Genomic DNA, 16536 nt, shown 5'->3' with positions numbered 1-16536 from the left:
ATGGCTTGCTGCGTGCTCGCCATGGCTTGGCTCACTGCCTCTGCCACAGCACGTCCAATGGAGGTGTCTTGGGTAGTAAGCTTCTCTTCTATCAACTTCAGCCGCGACTCCACTTCTTCTAACTTTTCATCCACCGTGTCGGCACGCTGAGTGAACGACGGTCCCCCTGCCATGACCACCTGCTACCAAGTTGTCGAGAACCGATTTTCCCATACAAGTTAATTAAGATTAATTAACACTAATTGAAGGTAAGCTTAAGTGATTTGATTAATAATGGAAGTCAAAAGGTTACAGGATAACAATAGCTTTAGGCTATTAATCTCTAAGCAGCTTTAGGCTACAACTCTCAAAAGTTTTCTCTTAACAATTTTCTTGATTATCGGCTACCGCTCCTCACATTACAATTTATACTCGAGCACTAAAATAACCTAAAACTAATAATGGTTGACCTCCAGGGCTTAGGGAACAACAATATTTTTGCCATGGATACAAAAGTAGTGTATCTTCCTTTTCAAGCTTGTCTCTTTCCTAAATTAGCTTCCTTGTCAAAAGCTACTACTCCTCTTGCTCCTCTAATTCTATTTCAGCTTCTGTCTTTTCCTATAGGTTACATTTGCTTTTGACTTGCTTGAGAACATGACCCGATTTGTGAACTTGACCCGTCTTGGCCCTTCGGTGGTATACCTTAATGGACTGGCCCAAATCCGAATTTATCACATTTTAAATTTTGTTTTTATATTTAATGTTTATTGTTTAAAAAATATAGGTGAGACACATACAAGCTTCCGGAGAGCAGATGACGGTTGTCGGTGATTGCAGGAAGACTGGCGGAGGCATACTCTGGAAGCTTATCGGACAGCAAGATCCTGATATTTATCAGGTTATTACCAAGGAAATGAAGAATCTTCAGGTTTGTTTTAAATACTGTATGTACTTATTATTTTTATTTCCCTGGTTTACAAAAATGTATTGTTTTGTAAAGCAATGATATGTTTGTTTAACCTTTTTTTTTGTTGACAAAATAAATTCTAACAATTAAAAAAAAAAAAAAAGAGTTTGGACGCATTTACGTAGTAGATATTTTTGTTTTTTTACAAATAAAACCTTAGAATATTTCGAAGTTTTGGACAATAGTTTGATTTGTATGTAATGCAATTTTTAGCTGTTTTGTTGAATTATTCTTACGTTAGGTGTTCAAGATAATATGATAATTGACCTATATATGTTATTTAATGGTATTTAATTGCTTTTATAGTTTAATGTTATTAGATCTTACGTTAGTTTGTTTGTTTTTTTTTGCAGGAAGAATTTGCAAAACAAGGGAAATGAAGTATTTCTTTTTACGTTAGTATCCCTTTATATTTCTTTTTATATTGGAATAATTTCATTTATCTCATCCCTTTTATAGTTATTCATATGCATAACTAATTACCAATGGAAGCATTCAACAATGGATTTCAATTACAACCAAAAAAACTTAGCAATCATAGGAAAACATATAAATTAAGGATATAGAAAACCATAATTATAAAAATAAAGTAAAACAGTAATAATAATACTGTTTTACAGTGTAACGTCACTCATTGTTGTTTTGTGTTTTCCTTCTCCTTTTCTTTGTTTCCTCTTTTCCTCTTTTCTTGGTTTCTTCGAATCAAGAGTTCAGTGTCGGTTTTGTAACAGGAAAATGTCTGTGCATTCATAGAGGAAGTATATAGTGTAATTGAGTGAAAGCATGGAAGTAAAAGAATGTTTATTTAGAAAAAGAATTAGATCTTTAATTAGTAAATCTTTAATTACATTTAAGGTCACTCTGAAGTCTGAATTAGGTTAAATGTGCAAACAAAATAATATGCGTACGAAAAATTAAATTTTGGTTGATGCAGTTACATGAATGACACAATATACTACTTAAGTGGCTAAATTTGGGATCTCAATTTTGGTGGGTATAGAATTTGAGAGAATCATTTTATGTTGCTGCTTATATATGCATCTGCTTAGGTTTAGGAAGGTATTTTATTTTTCCTCTGTATGAAAAGAGCTTATATGTGTGCTGCTAGAATAACATATAAATGTTTTCTTTCACTCCCCTAACTCTTGAATTCAACATTTAAGAAATTATAATGTTCCTTAGTTGTTGAAAAGGATCACAATTTGCAAAAAGAATTGAGATGTTGAAAGGTTGGATTTTGACTCCTTAACAATCTTTTTTAAAAAAAGGTAATAATTTGATTTTGATGGGTAGAATTTATCTTGTTATTAGGCAGGGTACAAAGGTTTTGCCAATTTGATGTTCTTGGTTTAAAAAACTTTAATATTTATGAGGTACTTTCTGTTTTGATGTGGTATTTATTTTGTTTGGTTTATAATTTGTACAGTAGATGACAATGCTGGTGGAGAATTTGAACTTCCTCAATCCATTCCAAAGGGCCGCAATGCTGGGCACTCTTACTCTGAATGCAAGGAAACACGAAGATACTGATAACATGTAAATATAAAGTTGTGTCCCTGGCAAATGGTTCGATTATTAGAAGATTTGATCACAATAGCAGTAATGGCAGTTGTTCCAGTACTTTCTGTGATATAGATTCGAGCTGTTTAGAATTTAGATGATTGGGAAGCTATTGCAGATGCATTGACAGCAGAAACCAGATAGATTGCATAGATGGAACACCAATTTTCAGAATCAGAAATGCTGGTGTTAATTGTCAGTATCAGGGAAATAGGTTGAGCTTGGAGCATAGATGATTTTAATCGTCCTAGAAGCTTGCCTAGCCTCCCAAAACTACATTTTAATCAAAATAGTTGAATACAAAACACTGCCTTTCAAGTGGACCTTCTGCTTGGCTGATTTGCTTTGAGGATTTTGATGTTATAGACTTGAGCTTCTTCCCATGTCAATGTGATTTTCATCTTTCCTGTTCCGTCACAAAAGGATCTCGAGGTCGATGGCCGTTGTCCTGGCTGCAGAAAGCAGTTTGCTTCTGTAAGCCCTGATGCAGCTTTTGCAGTTCAGACGACTCATTATTGGAGCAAGTATACATGGAGTTTAAGAGAATCGTTATGTAAATCACGCGGTGTATAGAAGAGTCTCTTTCTTGTTTCTCTTATTACTTTATTAAGTTAAGACTTGAAAGTGTTTCTTAAGATAATTATTTCAATTGGATGAATTGGCTAAGAAACTATGTTAGATCTGTGAAGCATTCATTTCTAGGAGATGAACATATAAAGGAAATTGTGGGAGAAGTGAAAACCCGTGGGTAGGCATCCCCTTGATTTGGGGAGTACTAAACTAATTTTGCTACATTAAGGCAATAAGGATCCTCTAGGCTGAAGGCTCTAGCAGATGTTTAAGGGACAAATTATTTGTGCATAACTTCCATATAACGTGGTGAACTTTGGTGATGAATTAAGGCCCCATATTTCAGTCCAATTGTCCATATTGCATTCTTTGTCGAGCATATAAGCAATCTTTACATAATAATCAGATTATTATGTGAAGTTGGCTTGTTTCCAAAATACGCAAAGGTTGGCTCGTATTTGTCAATTATAATAATCAGATAAACTTGTATTTGCCGATTATTATTAGTGGTTTAATTGATTATTGATTAATCTAAGGCCCTGTTTGATTCACCTTAATTTTGCTGAACTGAAATTATTTTTACTTAACTGAACTTATTTTTACTGAAATGAACTTAATTTTACTGAACTTAAATTATTTTTACTGAACTGAAATTATTTTTACTGATTTTCTATTATAATTCTTCTTTAAGAAAACTGAATTTTACTGAACTGAACTTATTTTTACTGAACTGAAATTATTTTTACTGAAATGAAATTAATTTTACTGAACTGAACTTATTTTTACTGAACTGAAATTATTTTTACTTAATATTATTTTTTTAAGGTGAAGAGAACAGGACCTAATTGATAGTATTTTATTGTTAATCTTACAACCTGATCAAATGTTGAATTAATTCATGTTAATTAATAAGAGTTTAAATCGTAAATCATACTTAGCTTTTAGAGACACCTATAATTAGCAATTCTGGTTATGTTAACAACTATACTACATATGTTGAATTAAGAGTGTTAACTGTTATAAGACTCGACCGCAGGCTTAGCAATTGCTCTAGATACTTGATTGTTTGAATTGTTATTGATATTTTGATTGATTTGGAACTATAAACATGGTGAATCATAACCCTATGCTTTTTTTTTTTTTCTAATTTATTTTTTAAATAGTTTTATTCCTTTTTTAGTTTAGCCTACCTTTAAATCTCAATTTCGTGACATTGTTTAGTTTCTCCAATCATTAGAAGTTAGATTGATTGAATATCCATCTTTATATGGATTCGACCCTACGTACCCTACTACATTGCTAGAAGGTTTCGTTAGTTTTGTTAGGAATTTATCTTTAACAGGTGTGCGACAGTACAGCTTATAACCCAATCAAGACATGGATTGATAATATTAATTTTGAGATGTTTTCATCATCTATATGGGCTCACGATTGATTGCTGATGAATTGATTGTTTGCATGAGTATTTCGGTGGCCAACTTTATGCTCACGTACTTCACTTCCTATACTTGCATTGAGAAATAGAGCTGGGTTGTAAGTCTTCTCTTGTAGAATTAGATTATACACCTTTTATGAATGTGGTTGCCTTGTTCCATTAGTAATAGGATGCTTTAGTGTTGTCATGTCAGGAATTTATTTTCCTTGGTTGTATTACTCTATAGACATGTATACATATACAACCTAAAAGGGATGAGGGCTTTATAACTAACATTGGCCCATAAGCTATACACTACATCAGGCTTAACAAGTGTGATAATTTCAACGAGAACTTCCAATAATTTATGCTTTGTGCTCTATCGAAGTGATCAAAAGACAAACTCGAGTTAGAAGTTCACTATCATTAATTTGAGACTTTGTTTGTTCAAGCTAGAAAATGCTTCGTGTTGTGGCTTTGAAACTTCCAATCCTTGTTTCGACCTAGCTTATTAAAGTTAACACTCGTTCAGCGATTCCCATTAGTTCTTGTGAAAGAATGACCCTTACTTATCATTATGCTTAGGTTAGTAATTATGTTAGACTAGATAAATATGTAAATATTTATTGTCCATAATTAGCAATGTAATTAGCAGTGTATCTTGTGTAACCCTAATACCCAATGGGTATATATATTGGTGATAGCAATAATATGCCTCCAAGGAGAATTCTCCCATTTTACATGGTATCAGATTCAATCGATCCCCGCCCTCTCTTTTCACCCTAATCTCCTTCACCATGGCCGTTGATGCACCATACACTCCTCACAACCGACCACTAGTCAATCCTAATACTCCTACACCTCCTCCCCCCCTCCTCCTCCTCCTAGTGGTCCGGTGTATCATCCGGCTTTGGCTGTTCCAAACATTCGACAACTCATCCCCCTTACGCTTGATGGTGATAAGGTGTCATATACTCCATGGGCGACTCTCTTCCGCAACACCGCAAGGGCCTACACGGTTCTTGATCACATCGATCCCAATTAATCTTTTACAAAACCAAATTTCATGGTGCACCCGGGTGTATTATCTAATTTTCATTTTCGCCCTTTTCCCAATTAATCTTTAAAAAATCCAAATTTGGTCTGCCCTATAACAATTTTCTAGATCCGATCCGTCTTTGGTAATGTATGGGTATTATTGTTTAAGTTATTAACAATAATTTGAAATAGTTTTGTATGTTTCTTTAAAATTAATACTCCTTCCATCCCTTAATATAAAGTCTCTTTCTAGCAGTTATTACTCACATAATAAAACGAAAGAGACTTCTAATTTAGGGACGGAGGGAGTATTACACAAGTAATTTGTAAGATGCACTATACTAGTTTATACATCAAAAATTCAAGATGAACTTTAAAAAAATTACCAATATTTGAAACAATGAAAAGGACATTGGCGTGACCGACTGAGATCGAGCATTTTGAAACATGATTAAGTAACACGTACTTGAAATTGACCAAAACTACCCAAACCTGTTCGACCCAAAATCAATTCCACCGACCATTTTAACATTTCTAATCTAAATTAAAAAAAGTTTAACTTGCCTAAATTACAACATGAAAACAAACCAAATTATCAAACAAGGAAAGAAATCACAAATTTATTAAGTAGAATCAAGTCATTGTGTGAAAAGAAATCAAGTCTTTGCACTTTTGCATACAATCAGTTTTATTTATTTGTTAAATGTAGCATAAACTTGATTGCAACTTGCACGCAAATTACATTTGTTGTACATTTTTTGATACCTTTCCATAATTTCATGTAGTGAAATGTGCATAACGTTTGTTGCTTGATACATTTGGTTAGATTAGAGTTACAATGCAACAAGTTATGTACTTATATGGACCGCATGATTCACAAAATATCATACAATTTAAAGTTTATTTTTTCAAGTAAATAACTTTATTGCCTATAAAATAGCTTCTTACTTCTCATTATATGTATCATACAACAAAATATTAGTTTATATTTTCATAAATTCATAAAAATTGCAATGAGGAAAAATTCTTGTCATTTGATGATAATCCAATTGACAGTCATAATTTTTGCATTGTTTTTCTCTTTAAGTGTTGAATGTCGTCTTACAAGTAAAGTGTTTGATGACTTGTCTCTAGATTCGTCGAATAATTCTGATATTTTTTTGAATGGAGGGAAAAAATGGGCAATTTTAATAGCTGGTTCTAGTGGTTATGAAAATTATAGGCATCAGGTACACTTATTTTTGTTACTAAGTGAGCACATTTTTAAAGCTTAATTAAACCACTTTTTCCATAATTTAAAAAAAAATTATAATCAATTCCATTTTTAATAATAAATTGTGATATACATAATTTGCAGGCAGATGTTTGTCATGCATACCAAGTGATGAAGAAGGGCGGTCTTAAAGATGAAAATATTATCGTCTTCATGTATGACGACATTGCATTCAACGTAGATAATCCTAACCAAGGTGTTATTATAAATAGACCAGTTGGTAGAAATGTTTATACAGATGTTCCTAAGGTTTGATTCTCTTCTATACAAAGCAAACTTACTGTACTACTAGTATTTAGTTACTCGCAGTGATTAATTTGCGTCCTTTATTTTAATGGAGGGAAATAAAGGTATGTATTGTTTAGACGTGAAAAGCTAATACGGTTTAAGATTAATTTCTCGTCAAATAAAATAATATAGTAATTAATACTAGCTATGTTTTATACGTGTACCATATAGCTAGTGGCATATAACTACGTATTCATATCATTTACAACGATTGCATATGATAAATTACAATTGTGATGCTCAAACATTACATTTGGTTTGAACAGGATTATACAGGAAAAAATTTGACTACTAAAAATTTCTTCGCGGCTATACTTGGTGATAAAAAAGCCATCAAAGGAGGCAGTGGAAAGGTTTTGGACAGCGGTCCAAATGATCATATATTCATATTCTACTCTGACCATGGTGCCGCAGGGATGCTAGGTGAATTTCTACATTTTTTTTTTTGGATAGAGAGACTAAGCTATGTTTGATTAAGTGTATTTTGCATATTTTTTTGTATAGGAAATTGCATAAATTTATTTTTATATGGATTTATATGTACTAGTTTGATAAAATTTATATAGTGATTTTATTCCTCTCTTTGTGAAACATTAGGAATGCCTCTAAACGAGCCTGCGATTTATGCCAAGGATTTCATACAAGTTTTGAAAAAGAAGCATGCTTTAAAGTCCTACAAATCCATGGTAAGATTTTAGTTAATGCTAATTATCTTATCTTGCCAATTTAGTTGTCATATCAATAATTCCCATTGCACCATCAATAATAATAATTTAGTACATTATTGTTACATTATGCACTCAATTAGTTTATGCCTATTATTATAGGTTATTTACATTGAAGCTTGTGAATCTGGAAGTATTTTTGATGGTCTTTTGCCAAATAACCTAAGCATATATGCAACAACTGCGTCCAACCCCAGCGAGAGTAGTTTCGCAACCTATTGTGGTGGAGACCCTGGTGTCCCAGCGGAATACAATAACACATGTTTGGGTGACTTGTATAGTATTTCTTGGATGGAAGATAGGTAAAAAAAAAAAATGCTTATGAAACATTGAAATGCACAAGTGATTATAACCCACTATAATTTTAATGCATTTGTTTGTTTTTTTTTTTTTTTCAACAGTGAAAGAAAAGATCCAAGAAACGAGACTCTTAGACAACAATTTGCCGTGGTAAGATTAAGGCCTCGTTCGATCTTTTCATGTTACCTCTTGGATTTTGACATAAACTAATAGGCAAAAATGCAAAATATATAAGTCTAACTTCCTAGCAGTTTAATTTTTTTATGGTGCAAATTATCAAGATCTAAAATAGATAATCAATTTTGTAATCATGTAGGTGAAGAACAGGACAAGTGAGATGTCTCATGTAATTGAATATGGTGACGTTCACTTGGGTTCAAATTATCTTTCTCTTTACATTGCTTTGGAATCTAGGAAGCCAAACCAAACTTACTCCGTGACCAACCAATCCGCGCCAATTACACCATTGTATGTGGTTGAGCAACGCGAAGCTGATCTTATTTACTTCAAAGAAATGGTATCATTCTCTAATCGGATCAAACAACAATAATTTCTAGCTAGGATAACATTATATTGTACGTAATTCTCACCACATTGTCTACTACCTTTGTAGGTCCGAAGGGCTCCCGAAGGCTCTAAACAGAAAATTGAGGCTCAAAAGCGTTTAGATGAAGTGATTTCACAAAGAAAACATGTGGATCAAAGTGTGCAAGCAATTGCAAACCAATTATTTGGTGAATCGCACGGTCCTTCATATCTTACAAAGAATAGGCCAGCAGGAACTCCTCTTGTTGATGATTGGGATTGCTTCAAAGCAATGGTACGTACTAAATATAATGTGCCTTCATTTGTTAATTTTGATTTTAGACGTGCATATTTTATTTGGCTAGATTTTAATTTGAATGGTTAATTATTATGGTATGTAGGTAAGTACTTATGAAGAGCATTGTGGATCCTTACAATCCTATGGAAAGAAGTACGCTCGAGCATTCGCAAACTTTTGTAACGCAGGGATTCACATAGATCGGATGGCACAAGTATCGGCTCAAGTTTGTGCCAAGTGAAGTAGATCTCGATTAGTTGATCAATAAAATTTGTAAACTGTATAGTATAACTTTATAAGAGAAGAAACTAAAGTTAATTTCTTAGCAAAATATATGTTATACTATTACTTTGAAAGAAATTAACCTTATTTACAATGTGTTATCAACTTGATTTACACCCATTAATAGCTTACTTTTGTCATAAGACTACTTGTACCGTACAACCAATTATCATATAATTATTTACTCTTTTGTACAAAAAGAACAATCTTCTCTACTCATTTGCACGAAAAAAGCAATTTTTGCTCAATTCGATCTTGAAATAAACACGCTAAAATAATAGCCCAAATCAAAGGTACTTACTTATAACTTTGTTATGGTCTATTACATCCCAATTTCTTTTAACAACTTGTAACTTACATAGGTATTTGACGATTGGATGCATGCTTGGCCGATGTTGAGGATCATCTAAACAACGCATTGCAAGGCGTGTTATTTTCAAACCATCAACAACATCGTAGGTTGGATCATCGATCAATTCTTTATGCACTAATGATAACTCCGATTTACATAGGAGGAAGTAATATCAAAATCATCTTTCTGCGCTGCTATCCATCGATGCTTCATATCACGTTCAGATGTGTGGCGTTTATCAATGGGGCAACGGTGTGCTCTTTTCGATATCAGCCTCAAAAGTGTTCGTCCATAATTTTTAACTGTATGTTAACAAATTGTTAGGGTCAATATATAAAGGCCAAAATTACGCTAAATAGCCCTCCATGCCATGTTGTTCATAATATGAAACGGGGGAAGCAAAACAATTAATCAGCATGCATACATACCTTCATAGTCATTCCTTAATTCTAGGTAATCTTTTCCAATTTGATACCGTATTCCTCTTCGATTGAAGTTGTACGATACTGGCATATAATCCTAAAGTTTTTCAAATTTAAATAAAAATCAAAATAGAGATCAGATATATTAGCATATTATCAAACGTACATAAGAAAAGATACTAGTCACAATTAAGAAAGCAAACCTGATCCAGAATAACATAAGCAGGATTAATTCTAGCGGTAACAGAAGGGAGATCTACATGCTTCTTATGCATATGTTCCATAATGCACGCCAAAACCAGCGCCACCTTGACTCTTTGCAACCACTTGAAGCTATAAACGAAAAAAACCCACCCTTTCCCCTATGAACAAATCTATACTTTATTAGTATTTAAAAACACAAACCACAAATCTATACTAAGCCACATGTCACCATAATCACTCATATGTCACCTCTCTTAATCCTTTCTTTTTAAATTCCCAATTATATAAAAACAAAATATATAAATAATGTTTGAGTCTTTAATCTTTATGCATTCTAAAACAGTAAACTTACAAATTTAAGTAAGAAAATTAAGTATTTCATATTCAATATAATAAAGGAAAATTTGTCAAAAATAAGCCAATCTTTGGCCGGTTCGCTCAAAATAAGCCAACTTTTCAATTAACTAAAAATAAGCTAACGTTTACTAACTGACTAATTTCGCTGAGTCATTGTAGTTTTTAACCTACAACAGCAGGTAAACCGGTGACGTGGATCTAACCGTTACAAGTATTTTTATTTTTTCTTTTTATTGCAGTCAAATTCTCTCCCCCTTTATATTCTACCTCCCCTGTGTCATTGAAGCACGAAATTTTTCCCCAAATCAAAACCCTTATTTTCGAAGATTAATTTTTTTGCTAAGGAAAATGCTGCAACATTCAGCAGGTTCATCTTCGAATTCAAGGGGAGGTGCAGACCCCATAATTAAGTGTAATTGTGGGAGGAATGCAGTGGTGAGGACAGTGAAGAAAGGTGTAAATGTTGGAAGAAATTTCTATGGCTGCCCATTTTGGCCTGTAAGTAATTCAATTTGTTTGTTGTTTAATTGTTTGGGGTTGATTGAAGATTCTTATCAAATTTTTGTTGCAGGATACTCAGTGTTCAATGTTCAGGTGGATTTCTGACATAAATGATGGGGAAGATGTTCAATACAGGATCCTTGAGAGAGATACAACCATTGTTGAACTAGAGCTTGGGAAAAAAGTGATGGAAGAGAAGATTAAGAGATTACAAGTGAAGAAGGAAAATTTGGAGGAAGAGCTTCAAGAATTGAAGACTGAATTTGGACAAATTAGGATAGAATTGTTGAATTGCTTAAGGAATGAGAAAATTTTTTCCATGGCACTTCTGTTTTCTTGGATTTTTTTTGCTTTTCTTGTTTTCTATTTAAAGTAGTAAGCAGTAGGTGTAAGAGGAGGGAGAAGTTGTAGTGAATGTTATGAGTTATGCTTTGTAGTAAATGTAGTGAATGTTATGAATTATGAACTTGCCTTTGCTATGAAATAAAAGAGTTGGGTTTTGAAATAATAAAATTTCATACTTTGCAACTTAATTGATTGCCCATTAAATTGATCATTACTCATAAATAAAGTGTTCAAATCATAATTGATAACATAAGTACATGCACCATAATACATTAATCCAGAAGCATAGTATGTTCAAATGCTAACAAAATAACTGTTTAGAAAATACAGCTTCAGCCTAGAAATCTAAGATGCACTAAACAACCAGTGCACTGTAGAAACATAGCTACTGAGTGGGCTGATGTATTGTGGAAGTCTGATTGGACTGTGTTCCCAGCAACTGAGGTTCAGTCATCCTTCTCTGCCTCTTGTTTCCTCCTGATGGCTACAAACACATGAGTAAAGGGAGTTAAGCCAAAGCAAACTTAACACCAAGTGATGAAAAACAAAGAAGTAAACTCCAACACCAAGGGAAAATCAAACTTACATTTGTCAGAACATTTCCATCTGATGTAAAGTATACTCCAACACCAGCAGGTACCTTTTCCTTCCCTCTTCCCCTACCTGCACCACCCCTGCCACCTCTACCTCCTCTACTAGTTGAACCACCTCTATTAGCTCTACCACCTCTACCACCTCTTGCACCTTGGCCAGTTATGATCATTCTTCCTCCTCTTCCTAGCTGACTAGGATTTGCAACAGCATTATGGTGCTGGTTTGTGATAGGAGCAACTGTTGATCCAGTGGTTGAAGCTATGATAGAGGGAGTTGCAGCTGAAGTTGTTGAAGGTTCAACCCTTGGTGTTAGTCTTGGTCTACCTCTAGCTTTCTTTGGTTGTGGTTCTCTCACAGCAGGGGAGTCTCTATTTGGGCATCTTCTTTTATTATGGCCTTTCACCAAACAGATAGAACATGTCATTTCCATACCCACCCTACTTAGTGTACCAGGCTTTTTTGGATTTTCATAAGGGTCTTTAATTCTATTTTTTCTTGGCCTCCCTGGGCCAATTTTGATTGGAGGGGGGTCCACCTTACACACAACCTTAGGCCAGTGCCTCTCTCCCTCACAAGGTGGAATAGAACTTGCATAAGCCTTCAAGTACACCTCTCTTTTGTAGCAATCATTTACAAAAGACTCAGCATCTCTATTTTGGAAAAAGATGCAAGCAATAGCATGACAACAGGGGATTCCTGTCATATCCCACCTTCTACATGTACACCTTTTTGCCTCAAGATCCACTACCAACTGATCTAAGATATACTTCACATTAAAAACATGATCACTTGATGGCATAACATTACAGTCTGCTGCCTTAAGCTTCTCTTTTTCTAACCTAGACTGTATTCTAGGACATAGGACATAATTTGATTTTTGCATTTCTTGCCTTTTTAACACTAGTCTTTGCATCAAGGCTACTCGAATATCCTCAAGCATGTGTATAAGATGCTTAGTCCTAGCGTTAACTATGTAACCGTTAAATGTTTCTGCCATATTATTGGTAATGGCATCAGTTCTAATTGAACTATCTAGAAATGCCCTGCAGAAGAGTTTAGGATTATACCCTTTAAATGCAGTAGCTGCATCTGCATTAATTTTAGCTAGTTCCTCTAATCTCTCATCGTAGTCTGCACGGTTGTAAGCTTTGGCTATCTTCCAGAAAAGTAGCTTCATCTCATCTCCCCTGAAGCTCTTGTGCCATAGCATGAAAATGTGCCTAGCACAATGGCGATGTTCTGCTTTTGGTAGAACTTTTGCAACTCCATTTAAAATAGCCTGCAAAATAGAACATCACAAAATGAAATCATCTAAGGAGCAGAACTCACATAAGTGAAGCTATTTCAGATTTAATCTAACACAATACCTGATGCTCATCACTAATTATGGCAAGACATGTCCCATCTCCAAGTTCTAAACACTGTTGCAAGTTGATAAAAAACCATTCCCAGGAGAGATTGTTCTCAGCTTCTACAGCAGCCCAGGCTACTGGATACATTTGCTCATTGGCATCTCTGCTAACTGCAGACAGTAGTTGTCTACCAAGGAATGTTTTGATAAAGCAAGCATCCACACATAGCACCCTTCTACACCCTTCCTTCCAACCTTTGGCCAACCCCTCATAACAAGTGAAAAGTCTTTGGAAAACTGGAGCTTGGTCTGGCTTAGTCACTACAGTCACCAACTCAACCTTAGAACCAGGACTTGCAACCTTTAATGCCTCCAAATACCCTCCTAACTTCTTATAATGATCCTTCATGGATCCATGGAGCATTCTATGTGCATAATACTTCACTTTGTATGCAAATGCCCTCCCCACAACAACTTTGAATGCTCTCCTAACAGTCTCTTGTATTTCCCTAGCTGGCCAGTGAGGCCTTGATTTGAACACTTCTAAAAGCTGCTTTGCAACCCATGATGACTTAAGTTGTCTGTTTCTTTTCATGTTTCTATGGCAAGTGTGTGTCTCATCAACTCTTTTCACTATATATGTTGCCAATCTTGAATGCCAAGCAGAGTATAAATAAAAGGAACAGCCTTGAACACACCTTACCCCTAGTTGCTGCCTTCTGTTTTTATTACTGACAACAATGCTCACATCTCTCCCTTGTACAATAGCATATTTAGCCACAGAATCTTTAAAATCTTGCCTTGTTGCAAATCGTTGCCCTACTTTCCACCTAAAATTTGTAAAATCTGCTTCAGGACTCACCAGAACACCCCTCCTCTTCCTAGCAACACCAACATCTTCTTCACCACTGTCAGGTGTGTCAATGTCCTCCTCACTACTTAGATAGTCACTGACATAACCAGATGCACTAGCTTCATTCACAATCTGCACCTCTTCTACAGTACTCTTAATCACACCTGCATCTCTAACAACCTGCTGAGCTATCTCCTTTATCCTGTCATTACAGCTTCTAAGTCTTTCCCTTGCTGTCTTATATTCCTCATCACTAGTTTCTGAGTCACTCCCTGCACCCTCATCATCTACTGCACCATCTTCATCACTACCCAACTCTAGATCTTGCTCTGCATTATCCTCACAATCTCCATCAAAGTCAGACTCACCTTCTGATTCATCAGAATCTAACTCAGGTTGGTAAGGACAGTCATCCTCATCACTATAATCACTTTCACCTATGAGCTCCCTTAATGTTAGTGGACTATCTGGTCTACAGTCCTCCCAGTCATACCCCTCAATTTCAGATGTGTTTGCTTTAGATGTGTTTGGCTTAGATGTAGGCTGTGAAATATGTTTGGAGTGGGAAGTCTTTTTAGGGTTAAGTTGTTTTGTGGTGTCTTTTGCATGACTGGAATCAAGAAGGGGTTGGTATTTGGCATGTGTCAAGTTAGATGAAGTGGCAGATTCTTTTTGGGTGTGGGATTTACTTTTAACTGAGCTGGAATCAATAAGGGGTTGTTTTTTTCTTGGACTAGATCTGGTTGGGACTAATAATGTCTGTGGTCCCCTCTTGGGTGTTAGTTTTTTAATGGGTAAAGGCTGGGTGGGTGAGGCATTTAAAGGTGATGATATTTTTGCCTCAACTTTCTTCTCCAAAGGCTCAAGTTCTAGTTCTACTTGACAGTGCAAAACATACACATTTACAGACCTAGTCTTTTTTGCAATTTCAGCCATTTGAAGAACCTCTGTATCACCACAAACTTTCCTTAACCCGTTTGATAAACTCATCCCAGGCACCAAAAAATAAATCCCAGCAATTATGTCATACTGCCCACAATTCTTTGCTAACTCAATTAAGTCAAAATAACAAAGCTCATCAGGATCAAGCTGGTGAGTCTTCCCTTTGCCTCCCATGTAAACTAATTCCCCATTAGCAACATGTTTAAACCCCCCACCATGCCAAAATCGAATAGACAATGTATCAAATACAACCATTTATCTCACCTATAATTAACAAAAAAAAAAAAAGCATACATTATGCCAATTTACACGACAATCATCACATTATGTCATCCCAAATAAAGCATAATCAATCAATTACTCAACACAAGGTCGCAAATCAACCAAATTGCAAAAATTATAAGTAAAACAAAACTAGTTTTGTCCAAACAAATTTATTTATAGAATTTAAAGCCAAATATTAAACAAAAACTTTAATCTTTTGCAGTTTGATCATCACCAGTACGGACTAGGGTTAAATCTTACCTGTAATCGAGCAATTGGGAGCAATTCGGATCAATTGTACAGCAAAACTCTGATCTTGCTAGTTGGGGAAAATCGTCGTCTTCTTTGTGTGCAAAAGGGGCTTTTTTTTGTCCTTCAATTACAAGCTTCGTACAACTATGGTGAACCTAATCTCTAAGGATTAATGGCGGGTGACAGAGAGCAGGGAAGGAGTAGTTGAGTGAATTAATTGTTTGGGAGGTAAATTATTTAATTATTTGACTTAACTTGACTTTCTAAATTCATGACCTCTTTTTTTTTTATTAACCGGTTACCAGTAAACTGACTCAGCGAAATTAGTCAGTTAGTAAAGGTTAGTTTATTTTTAGTTAATTGAAAGTTTGGCTTATTTTGAGCGAACCGGCCAAAGGTTGGCTTATTTTTGACAAATTTAAAGTTAAACTAATTAGTGTTCATTACATTAACAATAAAATAGTCTTTTCATCTCCTAAACTTAAATACTTCCTCTGTTTTTTCTTTAGTTGACACCTTTCTATTATCACGTTTGCCAATGCATGTTTTTAACGCTTAATAACTTCAATTATCAACATTGTAAAATTATAAAAAATGGATATAAATAAAATATACATATAGACGATTCAAACAAGATCTCACATGACTATATTTTATTATATTTATAAGTCACAAAAGCAAGTCAAAGTGTAGCTTATGAATAGTGTAAAAGTCAAACGGTGTCAACTAAAAAAACGGAGGAAGTATAACTTAAACCAATGTGTTATTTTATTCCCTACAATATCTATGTATATATACCTAATTAAATTTCACAACAACATCGACACTTTTCAAGAAAAATAACCTAAAGTAACAACCCCGTACATCGAAAGGATCA

The 16536-nt window shown here is 34.6% G+C and overlaps 1 protein-coding gene across 1 annotated transcript; it reads left to right on the top strand.

The window, feature by feature from the left end:
• The first annotated feature begins 6514 nt into the window (after window positions 1-6514).
• Window positions 6515-9181, top strand: LOC145593953 (vacuolar-processing enzyme gamma-isozyme-like). Its single transcript, XM_081650309.1, has 9 exons — window positions 6515-6760; window positions 6889-7053; window positions 7359-7515; window positions 7690-7778; window positions 7920-8119; window positions 8219-8267; window positions 8434-8634; window positions 8731-8937; window positions 9044-9181. Exons 1-9 carry the CDS (start codon window positions 6545-6547, stop codon window positions 9179-9181), a joined length of 1422 nt encoding a protein of 473 aa, XP_081506435.1. The 5' UTR covers window positions 6515-6544.
• The last annotated feature ends 7355 nt before the right edge of the window (window positions 9182-16536 follow it).

The sequence above is a fragment of the Chenopodium album genome, chromosome 19 (genome assembly GCF_948465745.1).
Source record: "Chenopodium album chromosome 19, dcCheAlbu1.1, whole genome shotgun sequence".
Classification (NCBI taxonomy): domain Eukaryota; kingdom Viridiplantae; phylum Streptophyta; class Magnoliopsida; order Caryophyllales; family Amaranthaceae; genus Chenopodium; species Chenopodium album.
The sequence above is the reverse complement of the archived record's forward strand: the minus strand, read 5'-3'. Positions and strand labels throughout refer to the sequence as shown.

Coding starts and splice junctions, on each gene's coding strand:
- LOC145593953 (XM_081650309.1), top strand. CDS start 6,545: ATGAGGAAAAATTCTTGTCATTTGATGATAATCCAATTGACAGTCATA. Junction 6,761..6,888: donor ATGAAAATTATAGGCATCAG/GTACACTTATTT, acceptor CATAATTTGCAG/GCAGATGTTTGTCATGCATA. Junction 8,635..8,730: donor TTATTTACTTCAAAGAAATG/GTATCATTCTCT, acceptor CTACCTTTGTAG/GTCCGAAGGGCTCCCGAAGG.